Below are 26,467 nucleotides of genomic sequence, written 5' to 3'. Positions count from 1 at the left end.
GTTCTCTCATGGTTCTACCCTGCGGGCACTTGGCGTGGCGGCTGCGGACCCAGTCCGTGTCTCCCTGGTGGGGGGCAGGGGGATCATTCACCAGGGCAGGGGCCTCCAGGGCGGCCAGACTATTGATCGGGGGCCACCGATCCGCGGGCGCTCGCGATCTGGGGGGTGGACCTATCTTCTTGCTGTTGCTCCGCGGTGTGGGTCGGCCATGTCGTGCGGGGCGGCCGACACAGGCCGTCGCCGTGCGCATGCACGGACCTACGACCGGAAGTGCAGGCCCCCGTATCGGCAGCCGGAGCTGCGAGGAGCAGTCCGGGGCTCTGCTAACTGTCATAATATGCTCCCATGCACATCATGAGGTAAAAGCAGGCAGTGACAGACACCCAGGTGAGCCAGTCAACATACAGAACAGAACACGACCAATCACCAGACAGAACACCAGAGGGGGGCTTCCAACTATAAAACACACGAGGCATCAGCACTCTGCCGCTCTCCACTGGTGACAACTGTAGTGACAGTCAGGGTGTACAAATCATTCAACACCTTCTACACGTGGATCAGAGCTAGCCTGGTCTAGATAGTTAATGTTAGTTTACTGAGAGTAGTAGAGAGTCAACCCACCGGCAGCTGTGTGCTTCATTATTGAAGTTCAATAAATCTTATTGAACCAACGCCTACGTTTGATGTATGCTTGATGATTTAACTGCATTGTGTTGCAGTCCGTGTTACCCCAGGGTTAATAACACAACACTAACCCCCTCCAGGTAGGAGAATCACTCTGGACTTTCTTTAGGTAGGTCCAGAGTGATTTGTGCGCATTTGTTCACGGGCGTGGGGACATAGCCCCATTATTGGAGAATCCCGCCATCGGTTCTTGCTCAAATCAAGCAAACTAAGCAATGAGATGCAATTCTTGTGGAGCTGTAGGAAGGAGTGATGAAAGTATGGCTTGAAACATTAAGGATTCTCTTAGAGAGTATTGGGCAGAAAGGGATGAAGTGATTTCGCAAGATGGCATCTTGTAATAAGGAACTAGAGTCATCATTCATAAGTAGATGAGAAAAGAGATACTGCAGCATATTAATGAAACCATCAAGAAAGTGAGTCTAGTCTGAGGAAAGGAAGAGGTGCTCTACTGGCCAAATATAACCAATAAGGTTAAGGACCACTTCAACCAGTGCAGTGCTTGTAATGAACATTAAGCTACACAAGCAAGAACTGCTCATGACATTCAGGCAGACCATGGGTGTTGCTTGGAGAAGACCTTTTTCCTCTCAAAGGAACTGATCATCTCATCACCATTTACTACCATTCAGATTATTAGAGTTAGGCCAGCTGACGTCAGCAACTACCATTGGGCATTAGAATGTCTGAAAGCACATTTCAGTCATCCTGACACTCCTGTTACATTGTGATGAGTGACAATGGCCCCCAGTTCATGGGATAGGAACAAGACTGCAGGATCAGCAAATCCTTGAAACAAAAGCTAAAGATAAATATATCAACAAATGTATATTGCGGGGAAGAATATGCACACAAAAGGTAAGAGGCGGCATGTAGGTGGAAGTCGCACATTGGTGGCTCCTGCTCAAGACTCTGGTTTTTGGACAGTTCAGGGACAGTTTTTGAACAAGCTGGGAAGAAGGGTGCGAGCGAAGGTTTGCCGTTGAGTGAACGGGCCAGCCCGGCAGGAGGAAAGATGGCGGAGGCTGGGCCGTTCAGCGGGGCTTCGCCCTTCACAATGGAATCTCTGGCAGAGGTGATGGCTGTAGGTTTGAGGCGCAGTTCGGCGAGCTCATCGAGGTGCTACGAAAGGAGTGATGGCTGTGATGAGGGAGTGGGCGGAGGAGGTGATTGCCCCGATGAAGGCGACAATGTCAAAAGCATCGGCCAAGGCACGGGAGCAAGGAGGGAAGTTGAAGGTGGTGGAGGAAGCTCTGTTGCAGCACAGTAACCAGTTCACCTTGATGGTGAGGAGCTGCGGAGGGTGGTGGAGGCTAACAAAGGGCTTGGAGCCAAAGTGGAGGACCTGGAGAAATGGTCAAGGCAGCAAAACTTATGCATTGTGGGCTTGCCTGAGCAGGTAGAGGGCCTGAGGCCGACTGTTGGTGGAGAGGGAAGAACCCTCCCAATACGAGCTGGACAGGGTTCATCAGTCGCTCAGGCCCAAACTGAAAGCAAATGAGCCACCAAGGGCAGTTATAATTTGCTTCCACAAGTTTCACGTGAAAGAGATCCTGAGTTGGGCGACTCAAAGGCGTGAGGTGGAGTGGAAAGGAGTTGGTATTCGAATATACCAAGACTTGATGGTGGAGCTGGCGAGAAGGCAGGCGGTCTTCGGACGGGTGAAGGCAACTGATGGTAATCGACTATTTCCAGATAGATCTGATAGGTAAAAGAAGGCTATTTAGTGTAAATATTAAGACCCATTTTAAAATGAGGATTTTAGCTCATAACCTCAGGTCATGATAAAACACATAGCTTCAACAGAGTCACAAAAAGCTTGACACATAAACTAATTGGAGATAAAAATAACATTTCAACTAGGCAAGATGAAAAAGCTATTGTTCTAATAAACATATTTCCAAAGACAGTTTGACATTAAGAAATGAGCTGTACCAGAAATCAGATCAAGGAGGAAATAGGCACCATAGCAACATGAAGGCAACATTGTTCATAATGTGGATAAAGCAAAGTCAGCAGAAAACCAGTAGAAACCGGTCTTGATAAAAGCACAGAATCGCATTCCATAACATACACAAATATTCAAACATGAAACATTCAGAACTTATGTTGCACATTAAGGATTGACAGTTAACCATCGAATCAAATGTATTTGATTCTCACCCAAACCAATTAGAACGACATAGAGGTGTAGATAAATGGCTCAAGACTGATAAAATTTCCTTTAAACATGATGGTCCGTACGACCATCTTTATTCCGGAATCATCTTATACTTTGATCTAACTATTCGCTATCTCTATTTTTCATATTTTCACTTTTCCACTCTAACTCTTGAAGTAAATGCAAGCTGTTTTGCCGTAAGCAAGAAACTATTTCTGAATTATTTTGAAAGTTAAATTTTTTTTATAAGTTACTTCTCTTTAAGTCCTTTGCTAGCCGGGCTTTATTGAGAATAGATTTAAATTTCTCCTAATTCTAATCAAATAGAGGCAATAAAGATTCTTGTTTGCATCCGAGAAGTTTAACTCAAAGTTCGACTGAGTTTTAGTGTCGCAAGACTTCACTAATTCCACATGGTAGACCTCTTCAGCGACACTCTACAGTAATGGCATGTGGTTTGGCATAGTCTATCCAGCGAAGCGGAGGGTGACCTACAATTCGAGAGACTTCTACTTCGAGACGGTGGTGGCGCTCCTGAAGGTCGAATGATTGGGATTGAAAAGAGAGATGGGACTGGGATTGGGACTTGGTCTGAGGGGATGGGGACTGTGCTTAGCGTTTATCTCTCGTTTGAGTTGTTTTTGTTCTGGTCAGTGAACGGAAATGTGGTGAGGGGAAGGGCCATAATTGTTGGAATCTGGTGGAACAGGTTTTGATGGGCCTGGGATGTATGAAAGTTGGGGGGATGGGATTAATACTGGGAGAGGTATTTTCAAGGGGAAGTGGATAGGGGAGGGGAGGGAAGGGGGAGGGGGGTGAGAGACCCTGGTCAGAATTTGGATGTGGAACGTGAGGGGTTTGGGGGTCGGTGAAGAGATTGAGGGTTTTCACATGCTTCAAGAGCTTAAAGGCTGACGTGGTGACATTGCAGGAGATCTATCTGAGGGTGAAGGATCAGGTGAGGCTTAGGAAGGGTTGGGTGAGTCAGGTTTTCCACATGGGGGTAGCAGTATTGGTGGGCAAGAGGGTGAGATTCCAAATGGAGAAGGTGGTGGCGGATCAGGGGGACAGGTACGTGATATTGAAGGGGGCTAGGTTGGTGGCACTGGCGAGTACTCGGTCGGCTCTCCACCCAACTGGGTTGATGCGGGGTTTGTGAAGAGGGTGCTGGGTGCCATCCTGGATTTGGATACCAATGAGTTGATAGTAGGGAGGATTGGAATATGGTGCAGGAACCAAAGGTGGATGGATAGGTTTCATCCGCCCTCGCTGGCCCAGTTTGGGGGGGGGGGGGGGGGGGGGGGCGTAGGCGCTGGCTTATGAGGGAGATGGGAGGAGTGGACCCGTGGAGGTTCCTGTACCCGAGGGAGCGGCAGTACTCGTTTTTCTCCCCGGCACACAAGGTGTACTCGAGGATAGACTTTTTCATGGCGGGAATGTCGTTATTGGCTGGGGTTAGAAGGTTGGAGTACTCAGCAATAGTGATTTCAGACCATGCTCTGCATTGGTTGGATGTGGTTTTGGAGAAGGGGATGGCCCAGAGGCCGGGGTGGAGAATGGATGTGGAGTTGTTAGCGGATCGGAGCTTTTGTGATAAGATCGGGAAGGTGATAGATGAATATGTGGGGTTTAATTGCACGGGGAATGTTTCGCAGGCGGAGGTTTGGGAGGCTCTGATGGCAGTTGTGAGGAGGAAGGTAATTTTGTTCAAAGTTAAGGTGGACATGGAAGAGAGAGGGAAGCAGCAAAAACTAATAGGAGGAGATTCTGGAGGTGGATGGGGAGCCCTCTAGGTCAAGAGGAAGGAGTTGCAGGCAAAGTTCGACTAGTTGTCCACAAGGAAAGTGGTGCGCCAGTTGAGAAGGGTGAGGGGGGGGGGGGGGGAGCGGGTCTACAAGCATGATGAGAAGGCAGGGCACATGCTGGCCGGCCAGCTTCGGAGGGAGGCGGCGGCGAGGGAGATAGCTCAGGTGCGGGATAAGATGGGGAAGGTGGTGGTGGCCCTGGAACAGATCAATAAAGTATTCAAGGAGTTTTATAAGGATCTATCTAGGTCAGCCGCCGGGGGAGGAGTTGGAGATGAGGGAGTGCCTGGATGGGTCGGAGTATCCGAGGCTGAGCAAGGATGATAGAGCAGGCTTGGAGGGGCCGGTGGGGAGCAGGAAGTAAAGGAGGCAATTGGGAGGATGCAGGCAGGGAAGGCAGCGGGGCCTGATGGGTTCCCAGTTGAATTCTATAAGAAATTTAAGGGTAGGTTGGTGCCGCTGGTGAATGTTTGAAGATGCGATAGGCAGGAGTGTCTTGCCACAAATTTTGGGGCAGGCTTCGATTTCGTTGAAGGGGGTTGAAGTTGCGGGCACTGGCAACGCCGCCGATTCCGATGGCTCCAAGAAAATACTCGGTGAGTCCGGTGGTGGTGGCAACATTGAAGATTTGGAGTCAGTTCAGGCTGGGGGCTGGGTCAGGGAGATGCCAAATAGGGAGAATCATGGGTTCGAGCCAGGGAGGATGGATGTGAGTTTTTGAAGATAGGACGAGAGGGGGATCAAGGAAATGAACGACTGGTTCCTGGGGGGGATTCGCGAGCCTAGAGGTGTTGGGAGAAAAGTACTGGTTGGCGCAGGGGGAAGGGTTTAGGTACCTGCAGGTTCGGGATTTCACAAGAATGGTTTTCCCAACCTTCCCGATAGTGCCAGCCTCTTTATTGCTGAAAGCGGTGCTGTCTGCAGGAGGGCTGGAGAGGGAGATGGTTTTGGCGACCTACGGGAGGATCCTGGAAGAGGACAGGGTGTATGGGTGGGATTAAGGCAAAGTGGGAGGTGGAGCTGGGAGAGGGGTGGGGGGGGTGGGGGGGCGGGGGAGGCGATGGAAGTGGTGTGAGGTACTGCGGAGGTTGAATGCCTTAACCTTGTGTGCGAGGTTGGGGCTGATACAGTTGAATAATAATAATAATCCTTATTAGTGTCACAAGTAGGCTTACATTAACACTGCAATGAAGTTACTGTGAAAATCCCCTAGTCGTTCCGGGGCCTGTTCGGGTACACGGAGGGAGAATTCAGAATGTCCAATTCACCTCACAAGCACTTCTTTCAGGACTTGTGGGAGGAAACTGGAGCACCCGGAGGAAACACACGCAGACACGGGTAGAATGTGCAGACTTCGCACAGACAGTGACCCAAGCCGGGAATCAAACCTGGGTCCTTGGCACTTTGAAGCAACAGTGCTAACCACTATGCTACCTATGTTCACAGGGCTCACCTCACAAAATCAAGTATGAGCGGTTGTTTGTGGGGGTGGAGGATGTCCGTGAGTGATGTGGGAGGGGCCCCGCAAACCATGTCCATATGTTTTGGTCCTGCCCGAAGCTGGAAAGATTTTAGAGGACGGTATTTAGCACAATCTCGGATGTTTTGCATATGGATGTGGAGCCCGGTCCCCTCGGAGTCATATTCGGAATGTCGGACCAGCCCGAGTTGCAGGCGGGAGCGGGGTGGATGTTTTAGTCTTTGCTTCACTGATTGCTCTTGGCGGGTCCTGTTGGGGTGGAGGTCAGTCTCTTCACCCTGTACCTGCTGGAGTTTTTGACCCTGGAGAAGGTGACGTTTGAGCTGAGGGGGGTGAAGGAGGGGGTTCGACAATTGTTGGGGTTTATTCATTTTGCATTTTGGGGTGTGGATTAGCGTTGACTGTTGTGGGGAGGGGGGGGTGATTGTTTCTTTTTAGATATTGTTGGCGTGGTTCTCGTTTTTTTTTTTGTATGGTGAAAATGATGAAAATTTGTTGAATAAAAATAATTTTTTTTAAAAAAAGTTAAGAGACAGTACAAAGTAAAAACACCTGGAGCGGAAAGAGTGTTTGCCTTGGAGTAGACTCTTAACTTACTAATTGGGTGTAAAACTAAATTAAAGGAATTGGTTGGAGTGCATCCTATTAGTTACATCAGTTTAATACCCAGGCTGCAGGTGAAAATCCTTGTCGGTCAGAGCATGGTATCTGCGGTGGATGAAGGGAAGGGAGGACGTGGGAGAGGGTGTGTGTTTCCGTTGAACTGAAGACTTAGTCATATTTTTTTTTAAGTTAATGTTTTTAAAATAACACTGAACCAGGGTTTTATATTGCTGAAGTAAATCTAAATTCCTTGCTTGATACAACAGAATGTGGAATGATCAGCATTTCATTTTTTTAATATCTATCAAACCCAATGTAATTCAAAAGCTTTTAAAAGTGAAATAGCAGTACATACCTCCAGCTGAGCTCATTCTCACAAGAACTAGGTCTTCCGTTGATCCAAGCTTGTCTTTTACAGCATTGATGACCTCCTTTACAGAAGCTGCCATAAGCACTCGGATTGTCGTGTAAGTATGATCGATGCAGTAAACCTTAAAGAGAACTAGAAAAAAAATATACAACAGCTTTGTGTGATTGTAAGAAACATGTCAACCTGTCAGCTTAAAACGGAAATTAATTTTGTCGAAAAAGGTCTTAATGTAGATCAACATGACAATCATTGTTTGTTCAATTTGAAAAATCTTACTTCATCATTTTCTTTGCTCTTTTTTCCCTTTCCCTATTCTGGGGTAGGTTTTCTCTGATACTTCTGTGCAAGTTCCAACAGGAAGTATCACCAACATGCTATTTGACCACAGAATAATCACCAAACATGTTCACATTCTGTCTTGAGCACATTTCCAGCATATTTCCAGGCCAAAGATGTGCAGGTTAGGTGGATTGGCCATGATAAATTGCCCTTGGTGTCCAAAAAGGTTAGGTAGGGTTACAGGGATGGGTAGGAGGTGTGGGCTTGGGTGGGGTACTCTTTCCGGGGGCCAGTACAGACTCAATGGGCCGAATGGCCTCCTTCTGCGCTGTAAATTCGATGATCCTATGATTTGAATTCTGAGATTTAGCAGAATTCTCCCCTCTCCGACAGGGAACATTAAAGCTACCATTCCAACACTGAGCTGGCTGAGAAATAATCCAAAACAGGCCAGGAATGAATTCATAGATCTTCCTCGCCTCTTAATGTTCATGTTTTTACCCATCAAGCCATTTGAGAGCAAAAGAAACAAGAAAACAAATACCTAAAAGTAAAAAAAAAATACAAGGGGCGGGATTCTCCATCCCGTCACATTAGATTTGTGGTGTGGTGCCCCCCCGGGATTCTCCATCTCGCCAACCGGCAATTGGGGCATCCCATTGTGGGCAGCCCCACACCGTCGGGAAATCCCCCAGCTGCCAGCGCAACGGAGAATCCCAACAGTGGAGAATCCAGCCCAAGATCTTTTGCTTTGATACTATTTTAATGTAGTGATTGAACTAATAATAATAATCTTTTATTATTTTCACAAGTAGGCTTAAATTAACACTGCAAATGAAGTTACTGTGAAAATCCCCTAGCCGCCTCACTCCGGCACCTGTTCGGATACACAGAGGGAGAATTCAGAATGTCCAAATTACCCAACAACCATGTCTTTCGAGACTTATGGGAGGAAAACCGGAGCACCCGGAAGAAACCCACGCAGACACGGGGAAAACGTGCAGACTCCACAGATAGTGACCCAATCAGCAACACTGCTAACTACCGTGCTACCGCGCCGCCCTAGACGTTAAAGTCACCAACAAGCACAAAAAACAATCTCAACCACAACAAAACGAGCAACACCCATTTGTTTCCTCATCCTCAGTTTTTTTGGCCGAAATTGTGCTTAGGCGAGATTGTGCTTTGTGATGAAATTCAATATACAGTACCAGAAAGAGACTGTTTGAATTAACCTTCCACATGAGGAAGGTGAGTGTCAATCATGGATTTTAAACTGATGTCAAGCAGGTTTACCACAAATAAAAGAGAGGGCAACCTTTTGTTATTTTTACTGGAACAGAAAGATATTTTTCCCAAAAGGGAACCAAAATTACACTAAACTCAACAAGGAATGTTCAGTCAATTCCTGGAGGCTAATTTTACTTTGCCTGACATCCACAAAGAACAAAGAAATGTACAGCACAGGAACAGGCCCTTCGGCCCTCCAAGCCCGTGCCGACCATACTGCCCGACTAAACTACAATCTTCTACACTTCCTGGGTCCGTATCCTTCTATTCCCATCCTATTCATATATTTGTCAAGATGCCCCTTAAATGTCCCTATCGTCCCTGCCTCCACTACCTCCTCCGGTAGTGCGTTCCAGGCACCCACTACCCTCTGCGTAAAAAACGTGCCTCGTACATCTACTCTAAACTTTGCCCCTCTCACCTTAAACCTATGCCCCCTAGTAATTGACCCCTCTACCCTGGGGAAAAGCCTCTGACTATCCACTCTGTCTATGCCCCTCATAATTTTGTATACCTCTATCAGGTCGCCCCTCAACCTCCTTCGTTCCAGTGAGAACAAACCGAGTTTATTCAATCGCTCCTCATAGCTTATGCCCTCCATACCAGGCAACATTCTGGTAAATCTCTTCTGCACCCTCTCTAAAGCCTCCACATCCTTCTGGTAGTGTGGCGACCAGAATTGAACACTATACTCCAAGTGTGGCCTAACTAAGGTTCTATACAGCTGCAACATGACTTGCCAATTCTTATACTCAATGCCCCGGCCAATGAAGGCAAGCATGCCGTATGCCTTCTTGACTACCTTCTCCACCTGTGTAGCCCCTTTCAGTGATCTGTGGACCTGTACTCCTAGATCTCTTTGACTTTCAATACTCTTGAGGGTTCTACCATTCACTGTATATTCCCTACCTGCATTAGCCCTTCCAAAATGCATTACCTCACATTTGTCCAGGTTAAACTCCATCTGCCATCTCTCCGCCCAAGTCTCCAGACAATCTAAATCCTGCTGTATCCTCAGACAGTCCTCATCGCTATCCGCAATTCCACCAACCTTTGTGTCGTCTGCAAACTTACTAATCAGACCAGTTACATTTTCCTCCAAATCATTTATATATACTACAAAGAGCAAAGGTCCCAGCACTGATCCCTGTGGAACACCACTGGTCACAGCCCTCCAATTAGAAAAGCATCCCTCCATTGCTACCCTCTGCTTTCTATGGCCTAGCCAGTTCTGTATCCACCTTGCCAGTTCACCCCTGATCCCGTGTGACTTCACCTTTTGTACTAGTCTACCATGAGGGACCTTGTCAAAGGCCTTACTGAAGTCCATATAGACAACATCTACTGCCCTACCTGCATCAATCATCTTAGTGACCTCCTCGAAAAACTCTATCAAGTTAGTGAGACACGACCTCCCCTTCACAAAACCGTGCTGCCTCTCACTAATACGTCCATTTGCTTCCAAATGGGAGTAGATCCTGTCTCGAAGAATTCTCTCCAGTAATTTCCCTACCACTGAAGTAAGGCTCACCGGCCTGTAGTTCCCGGGATTATCCCTGCCACCCTTCTTAAACAGAGGAACAACATTGGCTATTCTCCAGTCCTCCGGGACATCCCCTGAAGACAGCGAGGATCCAAAGATTTCTGTCAAGGCCTCAGCAATTTCCTCTCCAGCCTCCTTCAGTATTCTGGGGTAGATCCCATCCGGCCCTGGGGACTTATCTACCTTAATATTTTTTAAGACACCCAACACCTCGTCTTTTTGGATCACAATGTGACCCAGGCTATCTACACCCCCTTCTCCAGACTCAACATCTACTAATTCCTTCTCTTTGGTGAATACTGATGCAAAGTATTCATTTAGTACCTCGCCCATTTCCTCTGGCTCCACACATAGATTCCCTTGCCTATCCTTCAGTGGGCCAACCCTTTCCCTGGCTACCCTCTTGCTTTTTATGTAAGTGTAAAAAGCCTTGGGATTTTCCTTAACCCTATTTGCCAATGACTTTTCATGACCCCTTCTAGCCCTCCTGACTCCCTGCTTAAGTTCCTTCCTACTTTCCTTATATGCCACACAGGCTTCGTCTGTTCCCAGCCTTTTAGCCCTGACAAATGCCTCCTTTTTCTTTTTGACGAGGCCTACAATATCATTCGTCATCCAAGGTTCCCGAAAATTGCCGTATTTATCTTTCTTCCTCACAGGAACATGCCTGTCCTGTATTCCTATCAACTGACACTTGAAAGCCTCCCACATGTCAGATGTTGATTTGCCCTCAAACATCCGCCCCCAATCTATGTTCTTCAGTTCCCGCCTAATATTGTTATAATTAGCCTTCCCCCAATTTAGCACATTCATCCTCGGACCACTCTTATCCTTGTCCACCAGTACTTTAAAACTTACTGAATTGTGGTCACTGTTACCGAAATGCTCCCCTACTGAAACATCTACCACCTGGCCGGGCTCATTCCCCAATACCAGGTCCAGTACCGCCTCTTCCCTAGTTGGACTGTTTACATATTGTTTTAAGAAGCCCTCCTGGATGCTCCTTACAAACTCTGCCCCGTCTAAGCCCCTGGCACTAAGTGAGTCCCAGTCAATATTGGGGAAGTTGAAGTCTCCCATCACCACAACCCTGTTGTTTTTACTCTTTTCCAAAATCTGTCTACCTATCTGCTCCTCTATCTCCCGCTGGCTGTTGGGAGGCCTGTAGTATACCCCCAACATTGTGACTGCACCCTTCTTATTCCTGATCTCTACCCATATAGCCTCACTGCCCTCTGAGGTGTCCTCTCGCTGTATAGCTGTGATACTCTCCTGAACAAGTAGCGCAACTCCGCCTCCCCTTTTACATCCCCCTCTATCCCGCCTGAAACATCTAAATCCTGGAACGTTTAGCTGCCAATCCTGCCCTTCCCTCAACCAGGTCTCTGTAATGGCAACAACATCGTAGTTCCAAGTAGTAATCCAAGCTCTAAGTTCATCTTCCTTACCCGTAATGCTCCTTGCATTAAAACATATGCACTTCAGGCCACCAGACCCGCTGTGTTCAGCAACTTCTCCCCGTCTGCTCTGCCTCAGAGCCACACTGTCCATATTCCCTAGTTCTCCCTCAACGCTCTCACCTTCTGACCTATTGCTCCCGTGCCCACCCCCCTGCCATACTAGTTTAAACCCTCCCGTGTGACACTAGCAAATCTCGCGGCCAGGATATTTATGCCTCTCCGGTTTAGATGCAACCCGTCCATCTTATACAGGTCACACCTGCCCCGGAAGAGCTCCCAGTGGTCCAGATAACAGAAACCCTCCCTCCTACACCAGCTGTTTAGCCACGTGTTTGTCTGCTCTATCTTCCTATTTCTAGCCTCACTGACACGTGGCACAGGGAGTAATCCCGAGATTACAACCCTTGAGGTCCTGTCTTTTAACTTTCTGCCTAGCTCCCTGAACTCCTGCTGCAGGACCTCATGCCCCTTCCTGCCTATGTCGTTAGTACCAATATGTACAACGACCTCTACCTGTTTGCCCTCCCCCTTCAGGATTCCCTCTACCCGTTCGGAGACATCCTGGACCCTGGCACCAGGGAGGCAACATACCATCCTGGAGTCTCTTTCACGTCCACAGAAGCGCCTATCTGTTCCCCTGACTATAGAGTCCCCTATAACTATTACTCTTCTGCGCTTTGACCCTCCCTTCTGAACATCAGAGCCAGCCGTGGTGCCACTGCTCTGGCTGCTGCTGTTTTCCCCTGATAGGCTATCCCCCCCGACAGTATCCAAAGGGGTATATCTGTTCGAGAGGGGGACAACCACAGGGGATTCCTGCACTGACTGCCTGCCCTTTCTGGTGGTCACCCATTTCTCTGCCTGCACCTTGGGTGTGACCACACTTACATAACTGCGATCTATGACGCTTTCCGCCACCTGCATGCTCCTAAGTGCATCCAATTGCTGCTCCAACCGAACCATGCGGTCTGTGAGGAGCTGCAGTTGGGTGCACTTTCTGCAGATGAAGCCATCCAGGACGCTGGAAGCCTCCCGGACCTGCCACATCTCACAGTCAGAGCACAGCACCCCTCTAACTGACATTGCGTCAATTAATTAAAATTAAAATTTGTCTTTTTTTTTTATAAATACTTTTTTTTTTAAATTACAAAGTTACTGTCAACTATCTGTTTCCTAGCACTAGATTTCTAATAGAAATGCGATAGCTAACTATAATATCCTCAGATCTCTGGCTTAGATATCCTCTAAATTATAATTAAGTTATTATGTTTAATTAGTTCCCAAATCGTCAAAAAAAAAATTTAGGTTAGAATCCCAACCAGCCACTCAGGTCACAGCTTTTCTGTGATGTCACTTCAGTTTCCCCCCCGACACACACAATTTGAAAAAGGTATAAAAGTAAAAATCACTTGCTTACCTTCTGAGATGTTCTCAGGTTCTCTCGCTATCCGATGGAGTCCAAGTCCAAGTCCAATAAATTTAGAGTACCCAATTATTTTTTTTAAATTTTTATTTTTTTCCAATTAAAGGGCAATTTAGCATGGCCAATCCACCTAACCTGTGCATCTTTGGGTTGTGGAGGTGAAACCCACGTAGACATGGGGAGAATGTGCAAACTCCACAAGGACAGTTCCCCAGGGCTGGGATTCGAACCCGCGTCCTCAGCACCGCAGTCCCAGTGCTAACCACTGTGCCACATGCCGACCTTCGACCTCTGGAATTCTGTTCTCCAGGCTGATCATCCTCTGGTAAAGAAAAACCTCACTTCCTGTTTTTTCAATTTAAAATGTTTTGTTTGACCCCATAGACACTAGCTCTTAGCACGCGACACCCTCCCAGTTCTCACCTGTGACATTTTCAGTAGTACTTGAATCACATTTCTGACTACTGTGCTGGGATGTGAACCTGTGGATTACTAGTCCAACAACATTGCCACAATGCCACATACATCCCCTCTGCTCCACATGGTAGCTTGTGCACAGCAGCAGACACATCCCAGTAACTGCTCAGTTCGCAGGCCAAACCAGGAGAGGGGAGCATTGTGGGCTGGTGTCCACATGGGAAGGAGGGCGCTCATCTCCAGCCATTTTTTTTAAGTGACCCCCCCAAAAATGTTGCCATGACAGATTTAGCAGAGGAAATGGTATTATTCCCTTACTGGTACTGAAATTATTGCAGCACAATTGTGTGGACAGATGTCTCGTTCACTGTTCAGGGCACACAAGGTGATACAGAACATCCATTACTATCGACCACATCTGCAGACATATTAATTTGTTAAGCCACCATGTACCAATTTGCAAGACCAAGAGAGTGGGCCTGGCCAAGCGCAATCCATTTCCACTGTAATCAACTCACTTGGAGGTGTTTCTTGTGTACACACCTTACTGACTCTTTTGCACATTATGTCCCAATATGCACTCTTGTGGTATTCACCCACACGATAATATATTGCAGGTGGTGAAAAAAGTGGTAACTGTACTTAAGATTCTTGGAATATCTGAACTCTAAAAGCCAACAGCTCCCAACCCCAGCACAGAACTGTTCAGGTCGGTAGAAAACTTTACACAAAACCTGCCTAGCGGAGGAGGCCAGCTAATGGAGCCATGAGCAGGCTAGGTTACATATTGTTCTGGATAAAAAAGCCAAAAATTGGGAGGTGTGAGGCAGGCATGGCTTTCACATCAAGTCTGACAACAAGGCTTGGGTAGTCTCCCTAAGGGCATACAGATTTTTCTCATGGCTTTATGCCTACCTCTTGTGAACAGACAAGCATCAGTGCATAGCATGGTAGCACAGTGGTTAGCACTGTTGCTTCACAGCTCCAGGGTCCAAGGTTTGATTCCCGGCTTGGGTCACTGTCTGTGCGGAGTCTGCATGTTCTACCCATGTTCACGTAGGTTTACTCCCACAAGTCCCGAAAGACATGCTGTTAGGTAATTTGGACATTCTGAATTCTCCCTCTGTGTACCCGAACAGGTGCCGGAGTGTGGCGACTAGGGACTTTTCACAGTAACTTCATTGCAGTGTTAATGTAAGCCTACTTGTGACAATAATAAACATTATTATTATACGCTCCAACAATAACTAGTCCTGACAATATCAAGGGCAAATTCATAAGGAATTGAACAGAGCAATTTGAAAATCTCTCTCTCAGTTAGACAGGCTCATTGTGACAAGCGACTTCAAGCATGACCATCAGGATTGGGATGGTGTCCAGGAGAATGAAGGGCCAGCAGGACTCAGTGAAGCTCCTGGCAGTAGGAAGGGAGGTGGGTGGGGCCTTTAATTGTACAGGAAGTGAAATATCAGCTTCCAAATGGCAGGATGGAAGGTGGGAAGTAAACTGGCAGTGGATTATGATTTGTCGTGGCTACTAGGGGCTTTTCACAGTAACTTCATTGCAGTGAGCCTACTTGTGACAATCATGATTAGTATTATTATCTATATCAATGCATTAGCATTTCATACAACTTCATTAGAGCACATTTTCTAGATTAAATTATACCTTCACAATTTAAGTCGGCAGCAAACGAGAACCACGTGCCTTCAGATTCATGACTGGTTAAAGGTAGTGTGCAGCAGGTAAGGTAGTTTTCCTGATGGGAGTTAGAATGAAGAGGAGCTGCTTTTCTTGTGTGGAGAACCTTCTTGGACAAGGGGAAAGCAGACTGAGTTGTTACTTTGGGTGGCAGCTCTCCAGGGAGGTTGAGGTTCTCCAGGGAAGTTGAGGCATGGCTGTCTGAGGGAGAGAGGTCGCATAGTAGTGGCTCCAAGAAGGATAGAGTATGGCTCTCTGAGGAAGGGAAGTCAGGTCATGACACCCCAAAGATGAATCTTAGGTACAAAGTGGGGGGGGGTGGGGTCATCTCCACTGAAGGCAGGACAGGCATGATAGAGGGAAGATAGAGGGAAGATCAAGGGTAACTGAGGGAAGGTCAAGGGTGAAGAGGAAGGGCAAGGGATGACAGTTGGCAGGCCCAGAATGCCAGGAACAGTTTTAGGTTGCCAGACAGTTCATCAAAAGTGATGGCAAGTAGCTCAAAGGTCACAGAAGTCAAGGTTAATATGATGAAGGGAAGGTCATAGGTGACTGAGATAGTGTGCAGGATGATGTTTGCAGCTCTAGGATCCAAATGTGGCAGATGGAGTTGGCGGAGCAGCAGTTCCAAGTTGAAAATTTTCCTTTCAGGCAGGCAGAATGATGCTGCTGGATGGTAGGGAATTGAGGCCTCCACTGTTGCTTCACAGCACCAGGGACACAGGTTCGATTCCCCGCTGGGTCACTGTCTGTGCGGAGTCTGCACGTTCTCCCCATATATGCGTGGGTTTCCTCCGTGTAGCGCACAAAGACTCCGAGAGACGAATAGAGTGAAGTCGATGAGGCTTTATTAAGCGTGACTGTTCCCCCGCAGTTCAGTAGTAGACTGCCTGCGGGGGGGACTCCTGGTACTTATACTCCGCCTTCAGGGCGGAGCTAGAGGTCAACGTCCAACCAGGACCCGGGATCTGTCAGCCAATGACATCACGGCTTCACAGTCCCACATGACCCCTAATGCATACTACCACATTCACCCCTTGTTAAAAATGAACCCGGCGGGGTGATGCTTCGCATGGTGGTAAGGGTTTACAAGGTTGGTCCTGGGAGGAAAACTTTCGCATGTCATTACAGTATGTACAAGGTTTTTTTTTGTTTCGAACTATTTACAGTAATCGTCAGGAGAAAAAGGCAAAATGTTCTCGTTAAAAGTCCACATATTGTAGTGTTAGATCGACGCCACGAGTTGGTCGGGCGGTCTGGTCGTCCGTGTCGATCGCCTCGGCCCCGGTGGTGGTGGTGGTTCTTGTTCCGGTGTTGTCGTCTCCGGGAGCCTTACGGTTTCAGCTTGGGCTTCACTCCTGGTCGGGCCTGGGAGGAGGACCGATCCTCCTGGGAAGGGGGCGGTCGCGGGGTGCGGCGGTGGCAGGAAGGGGGTGATTGGTGTCGGGGGGGTGTGTGTGTTGCCGGCGGGCGCCAGATCTCGCAGGGAGACCGTGTCCTGTCGGCCGTCGGGGTACTCCACGTAAGCGTACTGTGGGTTCGCGTGAAGGAGGTGAACCCTTTCGACCAACGGGTCCGACTTGTGCGCCCGCACATGTTTTCGGAGCAAGATGGGTCCTGGGGCCGCCAGCCAGGTCAGCAGCGACGTTCCAGAGGAGGACTTCCTGGGGAAGACAAGGAGGCGCTCATGAGGCGTTTGGTTAGTGCTAGTACACAGTAGTGACCGGATGGAGTGGAGGGCGTCCGGGAGGACCTCCTGCCACCGTGAAACTGGGAGGTCACTGGACCGTAGGGCCAGTAGGACGGTCTTCCAGACCGTGCCGTTCTCCCTCTCTACTTGCCCGTTCCCCCAGGGTTGTAGCTGGTCGTCCTGCTCGAGGCTATACCGTTGCTGAGCAGGAACTGGCGCAGCTCGTCACTCATGAAGGAGGACCCCCTGTCGCTGTGGACGTATGCGGGGCAACCGAACAGTGTGAATATGGTGTTCAGGGCTTTAATGACTGTGGCCGCGGTCATGTCAGGGCAGGGGATGGCGAATGGGAAGCGGGAGTACTCGTCCACCACATTAAGGAAGTATATGTTGCGGTCGGTGGAGGGGAGGGGTCCTTTGAAATCCAGACTAAGGCGTTCAAAGGGGCGGGAAGCCTTAATCAGGTGCGCACCATCCGGCCTGAAAAAATGCGGTTTGCATTCTGCGTAGATGTGGCAGTTCCTTGTGACTGTACGGACCTCCTCTAAAGAGTATGGGGGGTTGCGGGACTTAATAACGTGGTAGAACCGAGTGACCCCCGGGTGGCAGAGGTCCTCGTGGAGGGTTTGGAGGCGGTTAATTTGTGCGTTGGCACATGTGCCGCGGGATAGGGCATCGGACGGCTCGTTCAGCTTTCCGGGACGATACAAGATCTCGTAGTTGAAGGTGGAGAGCTCGATCCTCCACCTTAAGATCTTGTCGTTTTTGATTTTGCCCCGCTGTGCATTATCGAACATGAAGGCTACCGACCGTTGGTCCGTGAGGAGAGTGAATCTCCTGCCGGCCAGGTAATGCCTCCAATGTCGCACCGCTTCCACTATGGCTTGGGCTTCCTTTTCCACTGAGGAGTGGCGGATTTCTGAAGCGTGGAGGGTTCGGGAGAAAAAGGCCACGGGCCTGCCCGCTTGGTTAAGGGTGGCCGCTAGAGCTACGTCGGAGGCGTCGCTCTCGACCTGGAAGGGGAGGGACTCGTCGATGGCGCGCATCGTGGCCTTTGCAATATCCGCTTTGATGCGGCTGAAGGCCTGGCAAGCCTCTGTCGACAGAGGGAAGGTCGTGGTCTGTATTAGGGGGCGGGCCTTGTCTGCGTACTGGGGAGCCCACTGGGCGTAGTATGAAAAGAACCCCAGGCAGCGTTTTAGGGCTTTTGAGCAGTGCGGGAGGGTGAAATTCCATGAGGGCGCGCATACGTTCGGGGTCGGGGCCTATTATCCCATTGCGCACTACGTAGCCCAGGATGGCTAGCCGGTTGGTGCTAAAAACAAACTTGTCCTCGTTGTACGTGAGGTTGAAGGCTTTAGCGGTCTGGAGGAATTTTTGGAGGTTGGCGTCGTGGTCCTGCTGATCGTGGCCGCAGATGGTTACATTGTCGAGATACGGGAACGTGGCCCGTAACCCGTGTTGATCAACCATTCGGTCCATCTCTCGTTGGAAGACCGAGACCCCGTTTGTGACGCCAAATGGGACCCTTAGGAAATGGTATAATCGCCCGTCTGCCTCGAAGGCTGTGTACTTGCGGTCACTTGGGCGGATGGGGAGCTGATGGTAGGCGGACTTGAGGTCCACGGTGGAGAAGACCTTATATTGGGCAATCCGATTGACCATGTCGGATATGCGGGGGAGAGGGTACGCGTCTAGTTGTGTGTACCTGTTGATGGTCTGGCTATAGTCTATGACCATCCTTTGCTTCTCCCCTGTCTTTACTACTACCACCTGTGCTCTCCAGGGTCTATTGCTGGCCTGGATTATGCCTTCCTTTAGTAGCCGCTGGACTTCGGACCGAATGAAGGTCCGGTCCTGGGCGCTGTACCGTCTGCTCCTAGTGGCGACGGGTTTGCAATCCGGGGTGAGGTTTGCAAACAAGGATGGGGGTTGAACCTTGAGGGTTGCGAGGCCGCAGATAGTGAGTGGGGGTATTGGGCCGCCGAATTTGAAGGTTAGGCTCTGTAGATTGCACTGGAAGTCTAATCCCAGTAATGTGGGGGCGCAGAGTTGGGGAAGGACGTAGAGCCTGTAGTTTTTGAACTCCCTCCCTTGCACCGTTAGGGTAACTATGCAGAAACCTTTGATCTGTACGGAGTGGGATCCTGCAGCTAGGGAAATATTTTGTGCGCTGGGAGAGATGGTCAAAGATGGTCTTACCGTGTCGGGGTGGATAAAGCTCTCCGTGCTCCCGGAGTCGACCAGGCATGGTGTCTCATGCCCGTTTATCAGCACCGTTGTCGTCGTCGTCTGGAGCGTCCGGGGCCGTGCTTGGTCCAGCGTCATTGAAGCCAGACGTGGTTGTAATGGTTGAGCGTCTTCTTCGAACCCCGTGGAGCCGTCGACACTGGGGTCCGTTGTTGCCGTCCAAGATGGCGTCGGGGGTGAACAAGATGGCTGCCCCCATGAATCGCACATGGCTGGGGGGTCACAAGATGGCGGCGGGGGTGGACAAAATGGCCGCCTCCATGCGTCGCACAGGTCTGGGGTGGTCCAAGATGGCGGCGCCCTTCCTCCCCTCGTGGTGGCCGGGACCCAAAATGACGGCGCCTGCGGGTCGCACATGGGGCGCTGGGGGGGTTGGGGAGCGTTAGGAACACGCAGGACTCCCTCTTCTCTGGGGACAGCGGTGGGCGGGATCCAAAGTGGTAGCGCCGGCGGGTCATACATGGGGCGCGGGGGGGGGGGGGGGGGTTGGGGAGCGTAAAAGGCGTGCAGGGCTCCCTGTTCTCCGGGGAGAGCGGTGGTCGGGACCCAGAGTGGTTGCGCCTGCGGGTCGTACATGGGGCGCTGGGGGGGTTGGGGAGCGTAAATGGCGTGCAGGGCTCCCTGTTCTCCTGGGACAGCGGCGACCTCCCGGGACCGGCACACAGCCGCGAAATGGCCCTTTTTCCCGCAGCTCTTACAGATCGCTGCGCGGGCCGGGAAGCGCTGCCGGGGGTGTTTCGCCTGGCCGCAGAAATAGCAGCGGGCTCCCCCGGTGCGACTTGGCGTTTGAACCGCGCAAGCCTGTGGGGTGTCCGGGGGGGGTGGGTTTGTCGCGACGGGTGCGTACGGAGCCCAACGGGCTGCCGCGCGGTCGGGGCCGTAGGGTGTTTCGCGCGGCCACATCTAGGGAGGCTGCTAGGGCCCGTGCCTCTGAGAGTCCTAGCGACTCTTTTTCTAAAAGTCTTTGGCGGATTTGGGAGCAGTTCATACCTGCCACAAAAGCATCGCGCATTAACATGTCCGTGTGTTCATTTGCGTTCACTGGTGGGCAGCTGCAGGCCCGTCCCAAAATTAGTAGCGCGGCGTAGAATTCATCTATCGATTCTCCGGGACTTTGCCGTCTCGTTGCGAGTTGATAGCGAGCGTAGATCTGGTTTACTGGGCGAACATAGAGACTTTTTAGTGCTGCGAACGCCGTCTGGAAATCCTCTGCGTCTTCGATGAGGGAGAAAATCTCCGTGCTTAACCTCGAGTGCAGGACCTGTAGTTTTTGGTCTTCTGTGACCCGGCCGGGGGCCGTTCTGAGGTAGGCCTCGAAACAAGTCTGCCAGTGCTTGAAAGCTGCTGCTGCGTTCACTGCGTGGGGGCTGATCCTCAGGCATTCCGGGATGATCCTGAGCTCCATAGTCCTTTCGTCACGCTTAATAAATTGTAGCGCACAAAGACTCTGAGAGACGAATAGAGTGAAGTCGATGAGGCTTTATTAAGCGTGACTGTTCCCCCGCAGTTCAGTAGTAGACTGCCTGCGGGGAGGACTCCTGGTACTTACACTCCGCCTTCAGGGCGGAGCTAGAGGTCAACGTCCAACCAGGACCCGGGATCTGTCAGCCAATGACATCACGGCTTCACAGTCCCACATGACCCCTAATGCATACGACCACACTCCGGTACTCAGATTTCTCCCACAAAGAACAAAGAACAAAGAAATGTACAGCACAGGAACAGGCCCTTCGGCCCTCCAAGCCCGTGCCGACCATACTGCCCGACTAAACTACAATCTTCTACACTTCCTGGGTCCGTATCCTTCTATTCCCATCCTATTCATATATTTGTCAAGATATGTCCCTATCGTCCCTGCTTCCACTACCTCCTCCGGTAGTGAGTTCCAGGCACCCACTACCCTCTGCGTAAAAAACTTGCCTCGTACATCTACTCTAAACCTTGCCCCTCTCACCTTAAACCTATGCCCCCTAGTAATTGACCCCTCTACCCTGGGGAAAAGCCTCTGACTATCCACTCTGTCTATGCCCCTCATAATTTTGTATACCTCTATCAGGTCGCCCCTCAACCTACTTCGTTCCAGGGAGAACAAACCGAGTTTATTCAATCGCTCCTCATAGCTTATGCCCTCCATACCAGGCAACATTCTGGTAAATCTCTTCTGTACCCTCTCTAAAGCCTCCACATCCTTCTGGTAGTGTGGCGACCAGAATTGAACACTATACTCCAATTGTGGCCTAACTAAGGTTCTATACAGCTGCAACATGACTTGCCAATTCTTATACTCAATGCCCCGGCCAATGAAGGCAAGCATGCCGTATGCCTTCTTGACTACCTTCTCCACCTGTGTTGCCCCTTTCAATGACCTGTGGACCTGTACTCCTAGATCTCTTTGACTTTCAATACTCTTGAGGGTTCTACCATTCACTGTATATTCCCTACCTGCATTAGCCCTTCCAAAATGCATTACCTCACATTTGTCCGGATTAAACTCCATCTGCCATCTCTCCGCCCAAGTCTCCAGACAATCTAAATCCTGCTGTATCCTCAGACAGTCCTCATCGCTATCCGCAATTCCACCAACCTTTGTGTCGTCTGCAAACTTACAAATCAGACCAGTTACATTTTCCTCCAAATCATTTATATATACTACAAAGAGCAAAGGTGCCAGCACTGATCCCTGTGGAACACCACTGGTCACAGCCCTCCAATTAGAAAAGCATCCCTCCATTGCTACACTCTGCCTTCTATGGCCTAGCCAGTTCTGTATCCACCTTGCCAGTTCACCCCTGATCCCGTGTGACTTCACCTTTTGTACTAATCTACCATGAGGGACCTTGTCAAAGGCCTTACTGAAGTCCATATAGACAACATCTACTGCCCTACCTGCATCAATCATCTTAGTGACCTCCTCGAAAAACTCTATCAAGTTAGTGAGACACGACCTGCCCTTCACAAAACCGTGCTGCCTCTCATTAATACGTCCATTTGCTTCCAAATGGGAGTAGATCCTGTCTCGAAGAATTCTCTCCAGTAATTTCCCTACCACTGAAGTAAGGCTCACCGGCCTGTAGTTCCCGGGATTATCCTTGCTACCCTTCTTAAACAGAGGAACAACATTGGCTATTCTCCAGTCCTCCGGGACATCCCCTGAAGACAGCGAGGATCCCAAGATTTCTGTCAAGGCCTCAGCAATTTCCTCTCCAGCCTCCTTCAGTATTCTGGGGTAGATCCCATCAGGCCCTGGGGACTTATCTACCTTAATATTTTTTAAGACACCCAACACCTCGTCTTTTTGGATCACAATGTGACCCAGGCTATCTACACCCCCTTCTCCAGACTCAACATCTACCAATTCCTTCTCTTTGGTGAATACTGATGCAAAGTATTCATTTAGTACCTCGCCCATTTCCTCTGGCTCCACGCATAGATTCCCTTGCCTATCCTTCAGTGGGCCAACCCTTTCCCTGGCTACCCTCTTGCTTTTTATGTACGTGTAAAAAGCCTTGGGATTTTCCTTAACCCTATTTGCCAATGACTTTTCATGACCCCTTCTAGCCCTCCTGACTCCTTGCTTAAGTTCCTTCCTACTTTCCTTATATGCCACACAGGCTTCGTCTGTTCCCAGCCTTTTAGCCCTGACAAATGCCTCCTTTTTCTTTTTGACGAGGCCTACAATATCACTCGTCATCCAAGGTTCCCGAAAATTGCCGTATTTATCTTTCTTCCTCACAGGAACATGCCTGTCCTGTATTCCTTTCAACTGACACTTGAAAGCCTCCCACGTGTCAGATGTTGATTTGCCCTCAAACATCCGCCCCCAATCTATGTTCTTCAGTTCCCGCCTAATATTGTTATAATTAGCCTTCCCCCAATTTAGCACATTCATCCTCGGACCACTCTTATCCTTGTCCACCAGTACTTTAAAACTTACTGAATTGTGGTCACTGTTACCGAAATGCTCCCCTACTGAAACATCTACCACCTGGCCGGGCTCATTCCCCAATACCAGGTCCAGTACCGCCCCTTCCCTAGTTGGACTGTTTACATATTGTTTTAAGAAGCCCCCCTGGATGCTCCTTACAAACTCCGCCCCGTCTAAGCCCCTGGCACTAAGTGAGTCCCAGTCAATATTGGGGAAGTTGAAGTCTCCCATCACCACAACCCTGTTGTTTTTACTCTTTCCTAAAATCTGTCTACCTATCTGCTCCTCTATCTCCCGCTGGCTGTTGGGAGGCCTGTAGTATACCCCCAACATTGTGACTGCACCCTTCTTATTCCTGATCTCTACCCATATAGCCTCACTGCCCTCTGAGGTGTCCTCTCGCAGTATAGCTGTGATATTCTCCCGAACAAGTAGTGCAACTCCGCCTCCCTTTTTACATCCCCCTCTATCCCGCCTGAAACATCTAAATCCTGGAACGTTTAGCTGCCAATCCTGCCCTTCCCTCAACCAGGTCTCTGTAATGGCAACAACATCATAGTTCCAAGTAGTAATCCAAGCTCTAAGTTCATCTGCCTTACCCGTAATGCTCCTTGCATTAAAACATATGCACTTCAGGCCACCAGACCCGCTGTGTTCAGCAACTTCTCCCCGTCTGCTCTGCCTCAGAGCCACACTGTCCCTATTCCCTAGTTCTCCCTCAATGCTCTCACCTTCTGACCTATTGCTCCCGTGCCCACAAGTCCTGAAAGACGTGCTTGTTAGGTGAATTGGACGTTCTGAACAGGCGCCGTAATGTGGCGACTGGGGGATTTTCACAGTAACTACATTGCAATGTTAATGTAAGCCTACTTGAGACACTAATAAAGATTACTATTATTAAACATGGCATGATGACCTAAGTCGCTGACTGTGGTGAATGCACTGACCTCTTGACGTAACAAGTGGTGTGAAGCAGGGGGTGTCTTCAGTATATTCTTTATTGCCATGCTTTCTGGGGCATTTCTTGGAAATATTGATGGAATATACTTCAATTCAGAACAGATGGCAATCTCTTCAACCAGAAATCGGCAACAAAGGTATCAATGATGGCGATACGGGAATTGCTGTTTGCTGGTGACTGTGTGCTTGTGTCACACCGTGATCGTAACCTTCTAAAGGATCATGGACTGTTTTTAGCAGCAGTTGACAACTAACCATCAGCTCTAGGAAGACAGAGATACTCCATCAAATTCTGACCATATTCCATCTATTATAACTATCATTGACACAGCCCTGAAGGCTGTAGACACCTTCACCTATCTCAGAGCTATCTGCATTGACAGTGAGGTGGCAAATTGAATTCCCAGAGTAAGCACAGTGTTTACCAGTTTACTGTGGAAGAAATGTGGTATTAAACTTACAACAAAAACTTGCTGTGTACAAAGCAGTGTTAACACCTACCTTCCTACGCCTGTGAGACATAGACTACCCACTCAAGGCACATTAAGCAGCTGGATAGGTTCTACATGAGATACATTTGAAACATCGTGGAAATCAAATGGGAGGACAAAGTGCCCAACACTGAGATGCCTCAATCGCAGAAATGACCGAGGCTTTCAAGTGTAAGTTGATAGGAATTCAGGACCGGCATGTTCCTGTAAGGATGAAGGATAAGTATGGCAAGTTTCAGGAACCTTGAATAACGAGAGATATTGTGAGCCAGTCAAAAAGAAAAAGGAAGCATTTGACAATGCTAGGTGGCTGGGAACATGCGTAGCAAGTGTGGAATACAAGGAAAGTTGAAAGAAACCTAAGCAAGGAGTCAGGAGGGCTAAAAGGGGTCACGAAAAGTCATTGGCCAGCAGGATTAAGGAAAATCCCATGACTTTCTATACATATATAAGGAGCAAGAAGGTAGCCAGGGAGAGGGTTGGCCCACTCAAGGACAGGGGAGGAAATCTATGATTGGAGCCAGAGGAAATGGGTGAAGTATTAGGTGAGTACTTTGCGTCTGTATTCACCAAAGAGAGGGACTTGGTATGGATGATGAGTCTGGAGAATGCTGTGTTGATAGTTTGGGTCATGTTGAGATTAAAAAGGAGGAGGTACTGGGGTGAAAAACATTAGGGTATTCAAGTCCCCAGGGCCTGATGGGGTATACCCCAGAATACTGAGAGAGGAAAGGGAGGAAATTGCTGGGGCCTTGAGAGAAATCTTTGTATCCTTACTGAGGTCCCAGAGGATTGGAGAATAGCCAATGTTGTTCCTTTGTTTAAGAAGGGTAGCAATCATAATCCAGGTAATTACAGGCCATGAGCCTTACGTCAGTGGTAGGGAAATTATTGGAGAGGATTCTTCAAGACAGGATTTACTCCGACTTGAAAATAAGTGGACATAGGGGGCGACATTCTCCGACCCCACGCCGGGTCGGAGAATCGCCGGGGGCTGGCGTGAATCCCGCCCCCGCCGGTTGCCGAAGTCTCCGGCACCGGATATTTGGCGGGGGCGGGAATCGCGCCAGTTGGCGGGCCCCCCCCGCTCGATTCTCCGGCCCGGATGGGCCGAAGTCCCGCCGATAAATTGCCTGTCCTGCTGGCGTAAATTAAATCACCTACCTTACCGGCGGGACAAGGCGGCGTGGGCGGGCTCCGGGGTCCTGGGGGGGACGGGGGGCGATCTGAACCCGGGGGGTGCCCCCACGGTGGCCTGGCCCGCGATCGGGGCCCACCGATCCGCGGGCGGGCCTGTGCCGTGGGGGCACTCTTTCCCTTCCGTCTCCACCAGGGTCTCCACCATGTCGGAGGTGGAAGAGACTCCCTCCACTGTGCATGCGTGGGAAACTGTCAGCGGCCGCTGACGCTCCCGCGCATGTGCCGCCCGGAGATATCATTTCCGCGCCAGCTGGCGGGGCAACAAAGGCCGTTTCCGCCAGCTGGCGGGGCGGAAATTCCTCCGCCGTCGGCCTAGCCCCTCAATGCGGAGCATTCCGCACCTTTGGGGCGGCGCGATGCCCGTCGGCGGACAACGCGCCGTTTCCGGAGAATTTCGCCCATTAGCAAGAGGCAACATGGTTTTGTGAAGGGGTGGTCATGTCTCACTAACTTAATCGAGTTTTTCGAGGAAGTGGCGAAGATGATTGATGAGGGTCGGGCAGTGGGTGTTGTCTACATGGACTTCGGTAAGGCCTTTAATCACCTGCATGGTTTGGTGAGGTCAGCTGTGTGGGAGAAAGAGCATTCAACATCTTCATCAGTGCTACTGGAAACACTCATGCTTTAAACTTACTTTCATCCAGACTTCTTATTGGTTGTCGCTTTTGGAGTCTATCCTCACCAATGCTAAACTGACGCAAAATAACTTTGTGCTGCAGATAAAAAGAAAAGAAT

At 49.6% G+C, this 26,467-nt stretch overlaps 1 protein-coding gene across 7 annotated transcripts in view; it reads right to left on the bottom strand.

Moving 5' to 3' along the window:
- The window catches only part of rapgef4a (Rap guanine nucleotide exchange factor 4a), a 631,693-nt gene that overhangs the window by 72,184 nt on the left and 533,042 nt on the right, over window positions 1–26,467 (bottom strand). For all 7 annotated transcript variants that reach the window (XM_072476111.1, XM_072476137.1, XM_072476128.1 and 4 more), the window contains 2 exons: window positions 26,367–26,445; window positions 7,089–7,235 (listed from right to left, as the gene is read on the bottom strand). In XM_072476111.1, coding sequence (XP_072332212.1) covers window positions 7,089–7,235; window positions 26,367–26,445 — 226 coding nt within the window. The remainder of the gene's footprint in view (window positions 1–7,088; window positions 7,236–26,366; window positions 26,446–26,467) is intronic.

Source organism: Scyliorhinus torazame, chromosome 2, assembly GCF_047496885.1.
Source record: "Scyliorhinus torazame isolate Kashiwa2021f chromosome 2, sScyTor2.1, whole genome shotgun sequence".
Lineage (NCBI taxonomy): Eukaryota > Metazoa > Chordata > Chondrichthyes > Carcharhiniformes > Scyliorhinidae > Scyliorhinus > Scyliorhinus torazame.
The sequence above is the reverse complement of the archived record's forward strand: the minus strand, read 5'-3'. Positions and strand labels throughout refer to the sequence as shown.